Source organism: Anomaloglossus baeobatrachus, chromosome 4 (genome assembly GCF_048569485.1).
Source record: "Anomaloglossus baeobatrachus isolate aAnoBae1 chromosome 4, aAnoBae1.hap1, whole genome shotgun sequence".
Classification (NCBI taxonomy): Eukaryota; Metazoa; Chordata; class Amphibia; order Anura; family Aromobatidae; genus Anomaloglossus; species Anomaloglossus baeobatrachus.
This window is the reverse complement of record NC_134356.1, coordinates 434,656,185-434,672,754: the sequence shown is the minus strand read 5'-3', so window position 1 is coordinate 434,672,754 and position 16,570 is coordinate 434,656,185. Positions and strand designations below refer to the sequence as shown.

General features: G+C 49.1%; 1 protein-coding gene across 1 annotated transcript in view; it reads left to right on the top strand.

Moving 5' to 3' along the window:
- TSPAN3 (tetraspanin 3) overlaps window positions 1–8,670 on the top strand; it is a 42,642-nt gene extending 33,972 nt beyond the window's left edge. The window contains exons 4-7 of the mRNA XM_075345477.1: window positions 2,527–2,628; window positions 2,719–2,871; window positions 3,014–3,097; window positions 7,195–8,670. Coding sequence (XP_075201592.1) covers window positions 2,527–2,628; window positions 2,719–2,871; window positions 3,014–3,097; window positions 7,195–7,287 — 432 coding nt within the window. The 3' untranslated portion in view covers window positions 7,288–8,670. The remainder of the gene's footprint in view (window positions 1–2,526; window positions 2,629–2,718; window positions 2,872–3,013; window positions 3,098–7,194) is intronic.
- Window positions 8,671–16,570: the final 7,900 nt, after the last annotated feature.

Below are 16,570 nucleotides of genomic sequence, written 5' to 3'. Positions count from 1 at the left end.
CTCTATTTAGTTCTTTAACTTGGTAGATTGTTTATGTACTGTAGTTTATAATGTGTTCTCCATTCAATGGCTGCTTTTAAAGGGAATCTGTCATGTCCGATAACGCTATTAACCTGCAGATATAGTTACAGTACAGCCCTGCTGCAGTACTAAAAGCAAGAATTCCTGGAGAAAATGAACTTTATTTCTCCAGTGAGCCTCCAGCTTTCAGTTGTGACGATGTGACAGAGCAATTACTGTCACCACTTGCGGCGTTGTCTGTGTGTGTGTGGGTGTCTGTGTAGGGCGGTGTTTGTGGTTCCCAGTGTGTGTGTGTGGTGTGTTGTGTTGTGCAGTGCGTGTGTGGCAGTGTGTGTGGGTGTTTTGGGGGGAGGTGTGCTCCATCCCCTATGCTGCGCACCCCCCATCGTGCTCCATCCCCACTCCCCATTGTGCTCCATCGTCCATGCTGCGCATTCCCCATCGTGCTCCATCGTCCATGCTGCGCATTCCCCATCGTGCTCCATCGTCCATGCTGCGCATTCCCCATCGTGCTCCATCCCCCATGCTGCGCATTCCCCATCGTACTCCATCCCCCATGCTGCGCATTCCCCATCGTACTCCATCCCCCATGCTGCGCACTCCCCATCGTGCTCCATCCCCCATGCTGCGCACTCCCCATCGTGCTCCATCCCCCATGCTGCGCACTCCCCATCGTGCTCCATCGCCCATCGTGCTCCATCCCCCATCGTGCTCCATCGCCCATCGTGCTCCATCCCCCATGCTGCGCACACCCCATCATGCTCCATCCCCCATGCTGCGCACCCCCCATCGTGCTCCATCCCCCATGCTGTGCACCCCCCATCGTGCTCCAGTCACACATCAGACAGTAAACACGCACACATCTGATCGCATACACTCACACACACACACCCCACTTCTCCCTGTGCCCACCGGTGGGCGGTCCCAGCAGCTGTGCTGCACGCCGTGCTCCTCTGTCGACACTCACAGATCCGATCGCATACACTCACACACACTCACACACACTCACACACATCCGATCGCATACACTCACACACATCCGATCACATACTCACACACACACATCCGATCGCATACACACACACACTGACGATATCGCACATACGCGCTGACACACTCACAACATCCGGAGATACCACATGCTTCTGGCCATGTGATCCTCCGGCAGGTCCTGGAAGATCACTGCACAGTATTGCCGCCGAGAAGCAAGCGATATCACGGGATGTTGTGAGTATGTGGATGCGATGTGAGAGTGAGTGTGATCTGATGTGTGTGTGTGTGTGTCTGTTCTTATGTGTGTGTGTGTGAGCTGTGTGTGTTCCGCCGCTGCAGGACGTGGATGCGATCTGATGTGTGTGTGCGTGAGAGTGTGTGCGTGAGAGTGTGTGCGTGAGAGTGTGTGCGTGAGAGTGTGTGCGTGAGAGTGTGTGTGCGTGAGAGTGTGTGTGCGTGAGAGTGTGTGTGCGTGAGAGTGTGTGTGCGTGAGAGTGTGTGTGCGTGAGAGTGTGTGTGCGTGAGAGTGTGTGTGCGTGAGTGTGTGTGCGTGAGTGTGTGTGCGTGAGAGTGTGTGTGCGTGAGAGTGTGTGTGCGTGAGAGTGTGTGTGCGTGAGAGTGTGTGTGCGTGAGAGTGTGTGTGCGTGAGAGTGTGTGTGCGTGAGAGTGTGTGTGCGTGAGAGTGTGTGTGCGTGAGAGTGTGTGTGCGTGAGAGTGTGTGTGCGTGTGAGAGTGTGTGTGCGTGTGAGAGTGTGTGTGCGTGTGAGAGTGTGTGTGCGCGTGAGAGTGTGTGTGCGCGTGAGAGTGTGTGTGCGCGTGAGAGTGTGTGTGCGCGTGAGAGTGTGTGTGCGCGTGAGAGTGTGTGTGCGCGTGAGAGTGTGTGTGCGCGTGAGAGTGTGTGTGCGCGTGAGAGTGTGTGTGCGCGTGAGAGTGTGTGTGCGCGTGAGAGTGTGTGTGCGCGTGAGAGTGTGTGTGCGCGTGAGAGTGTGTGTGCGCGTGAGAGTGTGTGTGCGCGTGAGAGAGTCTCTGTGTGTCTGTTCCGCCACTGCAGGACCTTGATGCGCTCACCTCGGGGCGAGAAGCCATTCCGTGTGGGGGGCGGAGCCTGGGGGAGCGGCCAATCCGTGCGGGGTGGGGCGGGCCCGAGGCGAGCGGCCAATCCGTGCGGGGGGGCGGGCCATGGCGAGCCCAGCGGCCAATCAGCTTTGTGTCACCGTAAGGACACAATTTTGGAGCAAGACAGACAGAATAAGGCAATTATATATAGATATATAGATATATATATATAGATATATATATATATATAGATATTTATTTTATTTTTTTTCCCTCCAATTTTGGGGGGCATCTTATAATCCAGTGTGTCTTATAAAACGAAAAATACAGTAGGTTTTTTTTTTTTTTTTTCTGTCCGTTAGGTGATTAAAAAGCTTGCACAATAAGCAAAGTATTTCCTGCGTCACTTACCAAGCCTAGTGCAGCTTAATCAGACCTTATTTTCTATTTGTAAAGGTGGAAGTTGAGGTCGATAAGAGCATCACAAATGTATTCAATCAGTACAATGGCGTTTCCTCTGACTCGCCAAGTCGGGCAATCGATTATGTTCAGAGACAGGTAAGAATGCATCGTGCTCAAATATAGTTGTGGAAGAAATAACCTATTCTCCTTTTTCCACATTTTAACTGGCAAATTATCTGTTTACAGCTTCGCTGCTGTGGGATTCACAACTATTCTGACTGGGAGAAAACCCCGTGGTATAGTAGGTCAAAGAACAACAGCGTACCGCTAAGCTGCTGCCGGGATAGTGTGTTTAACTGCACGGGCAGCATGAGCCGCCCCGGAGATCTGTACTCTGAGGTGAGCCTCGCAGACGCTCTTTTATATCGTGCGTCTCCTCTTTGTGATTACACAATTTCCGTACTTGTAGATATGGCCGACAGTGTTTCCACAATGCTTCTTCTTTCTGTAATTTCTATACAATGTTTGTGATTATTTCTAGGGCTGCGAGGCACTGGTGGTGGAAAAGCTGCAGGAAATAATGATGTACGTCATATGGGCTGCACTGGCATTCGCCGCAATACAGGTAAGAATCCATACCTGCAAGAAGGCTAAATGAAGTAAACCCCAATAATAACGGAGTCTTTAAATTAGTATGACTCCTACAGGAAAGGGGAATAATCATGTGGGGTACAGCGAGGATAAAAATGTATTAAGGTAGGAACATGATGACATATGAAGTAGTAAAAGGACTATACAAGCAAAATAACTGCTCACAGATGTATTCAGACTCATGAGTAGATATATGGTTAATAAACAGTATACGTGCACAATCCAATCATCACGGACACTTCCTGCAAGCGATTCTTGATCCTCGTGCACTGCAGCCTGTTATAAGCTACATTGCATAGTATTGTGAGAACTCAATATCACGCATCTAGTTTTCCATGAGAAGCACTGAATACCGTACACTGCTATTTACACTAAATAGACAAATGGACAATTGTGTGTATTGGCTGACCGGTCTCATGACTACGAGCAGCGTTAGGTGTGTCCTAGCATGCTCATGTACTGAACTTGTACTGCTTAAGTATCTGATACCCAGAAAGTACGATTGCTTTACCAACTTGTAAAACGTCCCCTATTTATGCACTAACATGACAAGCACACATCGCTGACATTGCTTGAGAACCTGAACAACAGGTTTAGTTTCTTGTATTCGGAAGGCTGAATGCCGCCTTTTGTATATAGTGTAGTGCACACTCACACAACGTATAGGCTGCATACTGAGCAACTAGGATGCTAGTATACATTAGGCCCCCATACACATTAGGCTAAAGTCAGCTGATGGGCTGCACGGTGTCCTGGGTTCAAATCCCACCGAGTAGTGCTCGATTCTGATAGAGCTGCGGCCAGACTCCTGGTGGTAGCCGATCTCATAAAGCGTAAAAGAATCGGCAGTGAGAGATCAGACCTATCTTCCATCATTGTCACTTGAGAGTCGGGAGGCCCCCATACACATTAAGCTGTTGGCAGGTTCGGACGAAGTCAGGTTAAGGCCTCGCTCACACCAGCATATGAATCGGAGGAGTACAATGACAAAAAATCTCATTGCACTCTTAGCATTGTCATTCAATGAGGCAGAGCAGATCTACAATTTATTTATTTTTTTTTATTTTTTCATGTCAAATTGGCATGAGAGAAAAATCGCAGCATATATCGGATCATGCGCACCCATACAAGTCTATGGGTGCGTGTGAAACATCGCACTGCATTTGGATGACATCTTGCTGCAGTCCAATATACGCCTAGACAGTCAAAGGAGAAGATGGATAGATTAATCTGCCTTCTCTATTGTGCTCCTATTCACTCACATGTGACAGAATCAGAGCGCAGTATAGAATGACACTCTTCTCATGCTCACTGCAGTCGAGTATCATTAGCTATTTCATTCGATTCTCGCATCCGATGCTATGCGCTCATCTTACCCCAATTTAATGTGTATAGAGGCCTCTAGTCCTGGCAGACGATGTCAGGAGAGGGAAGGATCCAGCTTGCTAAATTTCAGCATTTCTACCTGGCAATAAGCCACCGACAGAGGAGTCTGGCAGCAGCTTTGTCATAGACAATACAGTAGTACTCAGCCGATGTAAGGATTTCTGTGGATGGGGGAGTCTGGACAGATGGGTCAGCCCAACACTAGTTCGGGGAAAAGCCAGACTATGTATGGGGCTTGTAGGTTCATGCACACAGCCAAAGCTCACAACCTCCTGGGTTTAAACCTCTCAAACCTAGAGTTAACCACTCATACATGGGTGTTTATTAAACTGAGAATTTGTCAGGGGTTTAAAAGGTTGAAACATGTACAGTGGAACCTTGGTTTATGAGAACAATCCGTTCTGGCAGTGTGCTTGTAAACCAAATTACTCGTCTAGCAAAGCAAGATTTCCCATAGGAAATCATTGGAATGCAGACAATTCGTTCCACAACTTGTTCAATGTCCCATCCTGGTCCCCTATTGTGCCATTCCACACATGCACAAACACACACACATTATGCTCACCTTACCTTCCCTCGCCGGCCTCCCGGTTCTTGTAGTTCGCCGGTACAGGATGTGTATCTGGTAACCATCGCGAAAATGGAGGAACTTCCTCTGTCAGCCGCTTCTCAAATGCAAGCGCGCTGACCAATCAGAGGCAAGCGCCTCATGCCTTTGATGTCAGCGCTCTGGCAGCAGAAGGTTTGGCATTGGTCGTGATGGTTACCCGATACACCTCCTGTACCGGCGAACTACAAGAACCGGGAGGCTGTGTGGGTGTGTGTGTGTGTGTGTACTGCAAGAGCGGGTCAGAGCGCGGTGAAAGTATGGAACCAGAAGTGTGTGCGGCGAGTATTTGCTCGTACAGCAAAGCTTGCTCGTAAACTGAGTTACAAATTTACAGCAAGCTTTACTCGTATAGTGAAATACTCGCAAATTGGGTTACTCGTAAACCGAGGTTCCACTGTACCTCTTACACATAAACACTAACTTCTGTGGCAGGACACAGATATGTATTCACACCACTACACAGGATTGTGTTTTCAGTGACAAATTGGTTTTATTTCGATCTATTAGGCACAATTCACAGGTCAGTGTTTGTGGGTTGTTTTTCTCAGTGATTTTCCATTCTTTTCTGGATCTGATTTTTTTTTTTTATTTTTCTTCTAGTTTTACAGCATCTGTGTCATATTTTCTCAGATGTGAATAAAAAGGTTTTTCTAGCAACCAGCCAGTAGAAACAATCATAACACTGATGTGCCCCATTCACTGGTATGGGCGAGTGTGCAATTTACAGACCTATGAAAAAAAAAAGTGGCCTTAATTTGTGAATAAAGAGGAAAATACAATCATTCCAAGTATAGCAGGTGACCTCGTGCAGGAAGGAATGGGTGAAGCATTGATGGACACAATAGATAACGGGGAAGAGGCTGTTACAGTGACTATTACAGAATGGTATATAGTGGGTGGCATTGTGTTCTCAAGGTCTCATAAATGGGTGACAGTCTAAAGTCATAAGCCTTGCGGGCCAATTAATAAAGGTAAGTCAATGACCGGTGCTCCATGCGTCACATTCGTGAATGCAGATCTGTTACTGTTCACATTGACAATGTGGGTGCTTCCTTGTGTTCTGAAACTGCTAGCACAGAATAGATTCAGATTTCAGGAAACTGCCCATTGAGGAGGAACATTTAATAACTGGCACAGGGCAGCGCTCTAGTAAAGAAGGGTTCTTCAGCATTGTTGTCCCATGAGTACAATTTACTAAAACACAGGTTATTTTCAAGCTTTAGATAGAAGTGGAGAATATCCCATGTCATCTTGACTTAAAATACAAGGGCTTACTTATGCAGTTTGAAGGCTGTGTTCTCCTTCTTTCTGTACATTGCAGTGTACAAAAAAATCTAGAGTGCACATTATAAAACAAAAAAATCCATCCCTAATCACTCCCCTGTAGTCCTGGTCCTGTTGGTCTAGTGGTCCCTCCAGTCAGCAGTGATACTACATCAATCATTCACATGACCACTGCAGCCTTAGCGCTCACTTGCTGCATATACAACGCATCTCCTCTGAGGCCAGTGAGCGGTCACACAGAGGGATGAATGTGACATCATCGCTGCAGGACCCCTGGGGGCTCCCAAGGTGTGGTCTCATGACGAGATTAGAGGATTAATGCTTTTTGTGCGTGGTTTGTGTTGGTGGTACTCTCAGTATTGTTTTCAATTCAAGAAAGGGGAGGGAAAAAATCCAGCACTGAAGTAAAAAAAGTTAATATATTCCAACAATTAAAACATGGATACATGTGCAGTTACGCCTTATGCGTTTCAGAGAGACGAAAAAAGCTCCTTATTCATAGGCCTATGAATAAGGAGCTTTTTTGTCTTTCCAAAACGCGTAAGGCGTAACTTCGGTGCTGGATTTTTTCCTCCCCTTCCCCCCTTCCTTGGATTGAATTTACATCTTTGGATGCTAAACCATTGGATCCGAGCTCTGGTCTAGGAGCTGCTGAGCAACACGTGGAGTGGTGAGCTGAGCAATAATTACTATATTACTCTCAGTATTGTGTTTTTATAAGAAGGAAAAAAAAACCAGCTGTTTGGCTCCGCTGACCTGATGGTATGTCTTGTCTTTTCTTGTTTTCTTAGCTCCTGGGTATGCTGTGCGCATGTATCGTGCTATGCAGAAGAACTCGTGATCCGGCCTATGAACTTCTCATTACTGGTGGAACCTATGCATAAACCCGTTTGATCACTTGCTCCCTGTGATTTGGATCCTTCAGCCCTTATTCCCAAGGAATCCTCTCTAGGATAAGATTCTCCTTGTCCAAGTAGTTTTTCCACCGCTGATTCTCAGCTAGGGGCTAGCGGGTTACCTCTGCCCCTGGACTCTTCTCCACCTCAGCCTGTCACTTTAATAGAGTTTCTTTTTCCTTATTATTTTGAGTGGATTTGTAGGTTTTAGCGTTTTGCGATAAGATTACTAGTGAAGTAAAGGCAGCATTGTGATTAAATCATTGCTCTGAATTCAGGTCGGAGTGATGTCTTAATACCTCGCTGCCCTGTGTGGTGTTATTTTCTCCCCTTTTGGCTGTGGAGAGGTTAAATACCTAGAGATATTTTACTTGCCTGCGTCCTACACACAGTTTTATTATGCTGCACTCTGTGGACAGCCTCATGCAGCAAGCACGGCCAGTATTTTCCAGATTTCCGAGTAATGTTAATGTTTTCATTGTAACTTCTACACATCAAAGGGGCTTTTTCTTCCTCTGATATGCAGGCGTTCGAGTATACGGAGCAAAATGATGTGCTCTGGATGTAAAATTGTATCATAAGTGCATTTATCTAGCGGAGCGAGACTGAACACTGGAGTGAATAATGTAGCACGCACTATGAACATACTAATTGGTTTGCACAGAGAATGGTTGTGAAACTGACGATTGCTTTGTAAATCCTGCTGTAGAAAGGAAGCATGTACTCTTCCACCAAGAATCAGCATTAACCCGTCTCACATAAAAATTGCTACTTTCCGTGTCCAAAGGTGTAAAGGTTCATACATGTTGGTCATTAATTTATAATTCTTGTAAAACACACCTTTTCTTAAAACAATCCTGACTGCTCCACAAGCCGTTCTGGAACTAATTCTCTGCCCTCCAAGAAGACAGAATTATGGAAAGGAGATTTTGGAATTCTAGAAAGTGATTTATTTGTAGTAATCTAAAAGCGCACACTACAGTTAGGAGGGAGCTTGGTCTTCCACCCAGGCCCACACACACTTTTGCACACAAGCTTACTTTGGGGTCATTTTTGTACCATTAGTCCTGCAGTTTAGGTAGGACTTGTGTCCATCATACTGACACACATAGAGCTTGTATTAAGTATGGCCAAGGTTTGAGATCCTGGGCCAGATGCACAATCTGGATAGTATTTTTCTTCCATAGTATGCATTTAGGTTCTTTACACAGAAGATCACTTTTTGTTGATACTCGCGTCTGTGTAGAAATCTAGTAGCGACCTTAGCATTCCCTAGATCAATGTTGTCTCCATTTAGAAGAATAGACTATTCTGTAACTGGAACATGACCTGTAAATAGCGACTGATTCAATAAAACGTACATCTACCTTTTGTGTGTGTGCGAATAATTTATTTTTTAAAATAAGTTAATTATTTTGAAAAGGTTTAGCTCTCAAGACTAGAGATGAGCGAGCCTGGTGTTCATACCAAACACAGACGTCGCAAAAAAAAAAAAAAAAAGTTTGGGTGCTTTACGTATGAACACCACTCGTGTGAGCATCGCTGCTCGGGTTTGCTTGGTACTCTTCCCAGTGTGAGCTGCTTGTAGTGTTTGATCAGCTCTCACTGGGGGTAACAACATCATGATCGGATTTAGTGCACACCAAATAGAAAAAAAGATGGAAAAATCCCTCTCACTCGACCCCTGGAAGTGATCTGGGAGACCCAGACAATTGGGTGTATAGCTTCTGCCTCCGGAGGCCACACAAAGTATTACACTTTAAAAAGTGTAACCCCTCCCCTCTGCCTATACACCCTCCCGTGCATCACGGGCTCCTCAGTTTTATGCTTTGTGTGGAAGGAGGCACACATCCACTTATGCATTCTCATTTTAGTATATCGGTTGGAAGAAAAGTGGGCCCCCACGGGGCCCCCGGCATGCTCCCTTCTCACCCCACTACGTCGGCGGTGCTGTTGAGGTACCCATTGTGGGTACAAAGGCCGGAGCCTCATGCCGTCTCCTTCACCATCCCTTAGCGGCTCTGGGAGAAGTGGGATCCTGACCGGTCATCCATTCACTGGGACCGGGCTCCCTCCGCAGCCCCTGTGGGAATCTGTCGGACAGGAGTTTATTTATCCTCAGGGACCGGGCCCTGCAACACTAAGGTACTCTGTACCCCCATGGGGGATGTGCATGGAGCGCCTTCATCCCGGACGCTGCAGCAGCTGCTCTTTGTGACGGCCGGCGGACTTCCGCGCCGACCGCGCCTGTTTGTCGGCCGCGGTCTTAAATTTAGTCCCCGGCTTCAATTGCGGCCTAGTAGCAAAACTCCCGCCCCCGGGCCTGTCTATCAGGGGTAAGGGCGGGACTTCCGACCTGACGTCGGATGTGAGGGCCGGAGCATCTTGTATGTTTCCTCCCCCCTCACTGATCACTGTGGGGACTCCAGATTCCCGCACTTTTCTAGACGCTGCCCACGGCCCCACTCCTCCCCAGAGAGCTCCGGCAGCCATTTCTTTGGCATTCTGCCTGTGGAGGATTTCCTGGAAAGAGCTCTGCAACGCTGGGAGACCTAAGGCAGGGAATCTGGAGGACCCACACTCCGCTTTTTAGCGGTCGGTAAGCCACACCGGTCACCCGGTGCTGGTCCCCTCAGGCTGCCGGAATAGATACACTATATATATATATATATATAATATATAATTTCTGTTCGGTCGGGCTGTATACACTCCCCATATACCCTCAGTGATCACTCTCCTAGGAGACAACAGCATGTCGTCCACAAGGAGCAAGGGTGCCAAGGCACAGGGTTATTTTGCGACCTGTACCTCTTGTGCGGCTAAGTTACCTGCGGGTTCCACCTACCCTCACTGTGAGCAATGCTCAACCCCTGTTTTGCTTGCTCAGCCGGAGCCTCGGTCTCTAGTGGGCCCCTCGGCTCAGGTAGAACCCCTTGCTCTCCCTGTCCAGGCGGCAGGGACAGAGTTTGCAGTTTTTGCTGAAAAACTCTGAGTCACTCTCACAATCCATGGCTCAGTCTATGGACAAATGGTCTGCCAAGCTGCTTGAAGCTTTGCAGTCCAGACCGGTCCTTACACAGGCCCCGGGCCCTGTTGGATCTTCGCCTCCAGGCCCCTCTCTGTCCGCGCCGCAGCACGTTCCCAGGGGGGGCCCTAGGTCTCACGTGGAGGACTCCGGTCCGAACCGCAGTCCCAGACCGGCTAAGCGGGCCCGCTGGGAATCTTCCCCGACTTCTTCACGCTGCTTGGGTTCCCAGCTTGAGGACTCTCTGGAGGACGAGGCGGACGTCGCAGCTCAGGGCTCTGAACCTGACGTTGCCCTCAATCTTGATACACCTGAAGGGGACGCCATAGTAAATGACCTTATCTCGTCCATCAACCAGGTGTTAGATATCTCCCCCCCTGCCGCCGCCTGTGGAGGAGTCGGCTTCTCAGCAGGAGAAACACCAGTTTCGGTTCCCTAAATGTACACGGAGTGCGTTTTTCGATCACTCTAACTTCAGAGATGCTGTCCAGAAGCCCAGAGCGGTTCCGGACAAGCGCTTTACTAAGCGCCTTACTGACACATGTTACCCCTTCCCCTCTGACGTTGTTAAGGGTTGGGCTCAATGTCCCAAGGTGGATCCCCCAGTCTCTAGATTGGCGGCTAGATCTGTGGTATCGGTTGCAGATGGCTCATCGCTTAAGGATGCCACTGACAGGCAGAGCTCCTGGTGAAATCCATCTATGAAGCCACGGGCGCGTCTTTTGCCCCGGCTTTTGCAGCCGTGTGGGCACTCCAAGCTATTTCAGCTTGTCTGGCTGAGATTAATGCGGTCACACGTAATTCTGCTCCGCAGGTTGCGTCTTTGACTTCTCAGGCGTCAGCTTTTTCTTCCTACGCCATGAACGCAGTTCTAGACTCTGCTAGCCGTACAGCGGTGGCATCCGCTAACGCTGTGGCAGTCCGCAGGGCCATGTGGCTGCGCGAATGGAAGGCAGACTCTGCTTCCAAGAGGTTCTTAACCGGTTTGCCGTTTGCTGGCGACCGCTTGTTTGGTGAACGATTGGATGAGATTATTAAGGAATCCAAGGGAAAGGACTCCTCCTTACCCCAGTCCAAACCAAAGAGACCTCAGCAAAGGAAAATACAATCGAGGTTTCGGTCCTTTCGTCCCTCCGCCAAACCCCAATGCTCTTCGTCCAGCAGGCCGGAGAAAGGCCAGAGGAACTCTTATGCGTGGCGGTCCAAGTCACGCCCCCAAAAGGCTGCAGGAGGCACTGCTTCCAAGGCGGCCTCCTCATGACTCTCGGCATCCCCGAACCGCATCCTCGGTCGGTGGCAGGCTCTCCCGCTTTTGCGACGCCTGGTGGCCACATGTTCAAGACCGATGGGTGAGAGACATATTCTGTCTCACGGTTACAGGATAGAATTCAGCTCTCGTCCCCCGACTCGTTTCTTCAGAACATCTCCGCCCCCCGAGCGAGCCGATGCGCTTTTTCAGGCCGTGAACGCTCTGAAGACAGAAGGAGTTGTGATCCCTGTTCCCCTCCAGGAACATGGTCGCGGCTTTTACTCCAACTTATTTGTGGTGCCAAAGAAGGACGGCTCGTTCCGTCCCGTTCTGGACCTAAAACTGCTCAACAGACATGTGAGCACCAGACGTTTTCGGATGGAATCTCTCCGCTCGGTCATCGCTTCGATGTCACAAGGAGACTTCCTAGCATCGATCGACATCAAGGATGCTTATCTCCATGTGCCGATCGCACCCGAACATCAACGCTTTTTGCGTTTCGCCATCGGGGACGAACACCTCCAGTTCGTGGCATTGCCTTTCGGCCTGGCGACAGCCCCACGGGTGTTCACCAAGGTCATGGCATCTGTTGTGGCGGTCCTACACTCACAGGGCCACTCGGTGATTCCCTACTTAGACGATCTCCTGGACAGGGCACCCTCTCAGATGGCGTGTCAAGACAGCCTTTCTGTCGCTCTGGCGACTCTCCAGCAGTTCGGTTGGATCATCAACTTCCCAAAATCCAAGTTGACACCGACCCAATCACTGACGTACCTTGGCATGTAGTTTCATACTCAGTCAGCAGTAGTCATGCTACCACTGGACAAACAGCTTTCGCTGCAGGCAGGGGTGCAATCTCTTCTTCGGGGTCAGTCACACCCCTTGAGGCGCCTCATGCACTTCCTGGGGAAGATGGTGGCAGCGATGGAGGCAGTGCCCTTCGCGCAATTCCATCTGCGGCCACTCCAGTGGGACATTCTCCGCAAATGGGACAGGAGGTCGACTTCACTCGACAGGAACGTCTCCCTTTCCCTTGCAACCAAGACGTCACTTCAGTGGTGGCTCCTTCCCAACTCTCTGCCGCAGGGAAAATCCTTCCTACCCCCCACCTGGGCGGTGGTCACCACGGACGCGAGCCTGTCGGGGTGGGGGGCGGTTTTTCTCCACCACAGAGCTCAGGGAACCTGGACTCCGATAGTCTTCCCTTCAGATCAATGTTCTGGAGATAAGGGCAGTGTATCTAGCCCTATTGGCTTTCCATCGGTGGCTGGAGGGCAGGCAGATCCGGATCCAGTCGGACAACGCCACTGCCGTCGCATACATCAACCACCAAGGCGGCACTCGCAGTCGTCAAGCCTTCCAGGAAGTCCGACGGATTCTGCAGTGGGTGGAAGCCACAGCTTCCACCATCTCCGCAGTTCACATCCCGGGCGTAGAAAACTGGGAAGCAGATTTTCTCAGTCGTCAGGGCATGGACGCGGGGGAATGGTCTCTTCACCCAGACGTGTTTCGAGAGATCTGTCACCGCTGGGGAACGCCGGACGTCGATCTCATGGCGTCACGGCACAACAACAAAGTCCCGGCATTCATGGCCCGGTCTCAGGATCACAGAGCTCTGGCGGCGGACGCATTAGTTCAGGATTGGTCGCAGTTTCGACTGCCCTATGTATTTCCTCCTCTGGCGATGCTGCCCAGAGTGCTGCGCAAAATCAGGTCCGACTGTCGTCGCGCCATTCTCGTCGCCCCAGATTGTCCGAGGCGGTCGTGGTACCCGGATCTGTGGCATCTCACGGTGGGTCAACCGTGGGCGCTCCCAGACCGCCCAGACTTGCTGTCTCAAGGGCCGTTTTTCCATCTGAATTCTGCGGCCCTCAACCTGACTGTGTGGCCATTGAGTCCTGGCTCCTAGCGTCTTCAGGGTTATCTCAGGATGTCATTGCCACCATGAGACAGGCCAGGAAACCAACGTCCGCCAAAATCTATCACAGGTCTTGGAGGATCTTCTTATCCTGGTGCTCTGGTAAGGGTTTTACCCCCTGGCCCTTTGCCTTACCCACTTTTCTTTCATTCCTTCAATCCGGAATGGACAAGGGTTTATCTCTCGGCTCTCTCAAGGGTCAAGTGTCGGCGCTATCCGTATTTTTTCAAAAGCGCCTAGCCAGGCTTCCGCAGGTCCGCACGTTCCTGCAGGGAGTTTGCCACATAGTCCCACCTTACAAGCGTCCGCTGGAACCCTGGGATCTTAACAGGGTGCTATTGGCTCTTCAGAAACCACCTTTCGAGCCGCTGCGGGATGTCTCTTTATCACGTCTTTCGCAGAAGGTGGCATTTCTGGTGGCAGTTACATCGCTCCGTAGAGTATCGGAGCTGGCAGCGCTGTCATGCAAAGCCCCCTTCCTGGTTTTTCACCAGGATAAGGTGGTTCTGCGTCCGGTCCCGGAATTTCTCCCTAAGGTGGTATCCCCTTTTCATCTCAATCAGGATATCTCCTTACCTTCATTTTGCCCTCATCCAGTTCACCAATATGAAAAGGATTTGCACTCGTTAGATCTGGTGAGAGCACTCCGGGTCTACGTATCTCGCACGGCGCCCCTGCGCCGTTCAGACGCGCTCTTTGTCCTTGTCGCTGGCCAGCGTAAGGGTTCGCAGGCTTCCAAGTCAACCTTGGCTCGGTGGATCAAGGAACCGATTCTTGAAGCCTACCGTTCTTCTGGGCTTTCGCTTCCTTTGGGGCTGAAAGCCCATTCTACCAGAGCCGTGGGTGCGTCCTGGGCATTGCGGCACCGGGCTACGGCTCAGCAGGTGTGTCAGGCAGCTACTTGGTCTAGTCTGCACACTTTCACGAAACACTATCAGGTGCATACCTATGCTTCGGCAGACGCCAGTCTAGGTAGGCGAGTCCTTCAGGCGGCGGTTGCCCACCTGTAAGAGGGGGTCGTTTTCGACTCTTTTTTTTATCGAGGTATTCTTTTACCCACCCAGGGACTGCTTTTGGACGTCCCAATTGTCTGGGTCTCCCAATGGAGCGACAAAGAAGAAGGGAATTTTGTTTACTTACCGTAAATTCCTTTTCTTCTAGCTCCTATTGGGAGACCCAGCACCCGCCCCTGTTCCCTTCGGGCTGTTTGTTCTTTTGTGTACACATGTTGTTCATGTTGAATTGTTCTTTTGGTTCATGGTTTTCAGTTCTCCGAACATCCTTCGGATTGAATTTACCTTAGACCAATTTATAAGTTTCCTCCTTCCTGCTTTTGCACCAAAACTGAGGAGCCTGTGATGCACGGGAGGGTGTATAGGCAGAGGGGAGGGGTTACACTTTTTAAAGTGTAATACTTTGTGTGGTCTCCAGAGGCAGAAGCTATACACCCAATTGTCTGGGTCTCCCAATAGGAGCTAGAAGAAAAGGAATTTACGGTAAGTAAACAAAATTCCCTTCTTTGATTTTTGCTGGCTGTCCTTCTGTATGAACCTTCATTGTTTGCTTTGGGTAAATACAAATCCGTTCTGATCATGTGGTGGATACACTGGTGCATGTTCTTGATGCACGTTAATTTAAGGATGCATATACATGTATCAATCATGTGGCCCATGGCCTGATCTGAAGTTTGATTTCTGATTGGTTAAATGGAACCTGTCATATCGGATAAGGCGGTGAACCAGCAGATATAGGGTTAATCTGCAGATTAATAGCATCGGAAAAGTACTCATCACTGTACTGAAAATGAAGAGAATAAACTTTATTCCTCCTGGGACCCACCGGCTTTCAGTCATGCATGTGTGGTGGCAGGGTTACAGTCATTGCTCGATATACTGTTCACAGCGGCTTAAAACACACCTTGGTGTGATAACAAGCTAGTTTGGCTGAATAGTCTGCGCAGCCAATGAACGAACAAAGTACATTTTAATCAATAGGTCTTAGAATATAAATGTTTTACAATTGGATGTTTTAATAATAAATATTCTAGTGCTGAGATCTTATAAATGAACACAAGAATATTGTCGATGCTGTGCACAACCTCATACTGGTGAATCAACGAATTTCAGCTAAAGCAATAGTAGACATCATGGGGATTTCCCGTGAACATGTTTGTGTCGTTATCCATGAACATTTGGACATGAAGCTATGTGCAAAGTGGGTCTCCAAATGTTTGACAACAGATCAGAGAAGCATGTGTGAAAACTTCCCGGTCCATTTGTCTGCGTTTCTGGACTGATCAGAAGTTCCTGGATCGACTGGTCACTATGGATGAGACCTGGATTTATTTGTATGACCGTGAAAACAAGGAGCAGTCAAGAGTGGAGGCACAGTGGTTCTCCTTGTCCAAAGAAGTTTAGGGTGTAAAAATCAGCCACTAAGGTGATGGCGTTGGTGTTCTGGGATAAGGAGGACTGCTAGTGGACTACCTTCCAAAGGGTTCCACCATCAATGCAAGGTATAACTTTTTGATCAATTGAAGGAAGCTCTGAAGGCCAAAAGGCGCACCAAGCTGTCCAAAGGAATCTTGTTCCTGCAAGACAACGCCTCAGCCCACACTGCACAAGCGACCACGACAAAACTGGCAGAGCTGGGCTTCCAGTTGGTTGACCACCCACCTTATTCACCAGATCTTACTCCCTCCGACTATCATCTGTTTCAAAATCAGAAGAAACACCTCAAGTGTACCAAATTTCACACGATTTCTGATGCCATGGCTGCTACGGATGCCTGGATTGAGGTACAACCCAAATCCTTCTTTTTGCTTGGCTTACAGAACTTGGAATACCAATGTAAGAAGTGTGCTGACATCAATGGAGAGTATGTGGAATAAATGTAAAGTTTCATCATCCTATCTCATTTCTTTCTGGGTAAAGCCAAAGACTTTATCAGCAGCCCCTCGTGTCTGTATTTTTTTTGTGTCCTCCCCAGCCCAGGAGATGTGATATGATCAGACCATGTCTCTGTGCGGTCAGACACGGCCATTACACAGTACATTGCCGGGACACATTTATAAGATTAT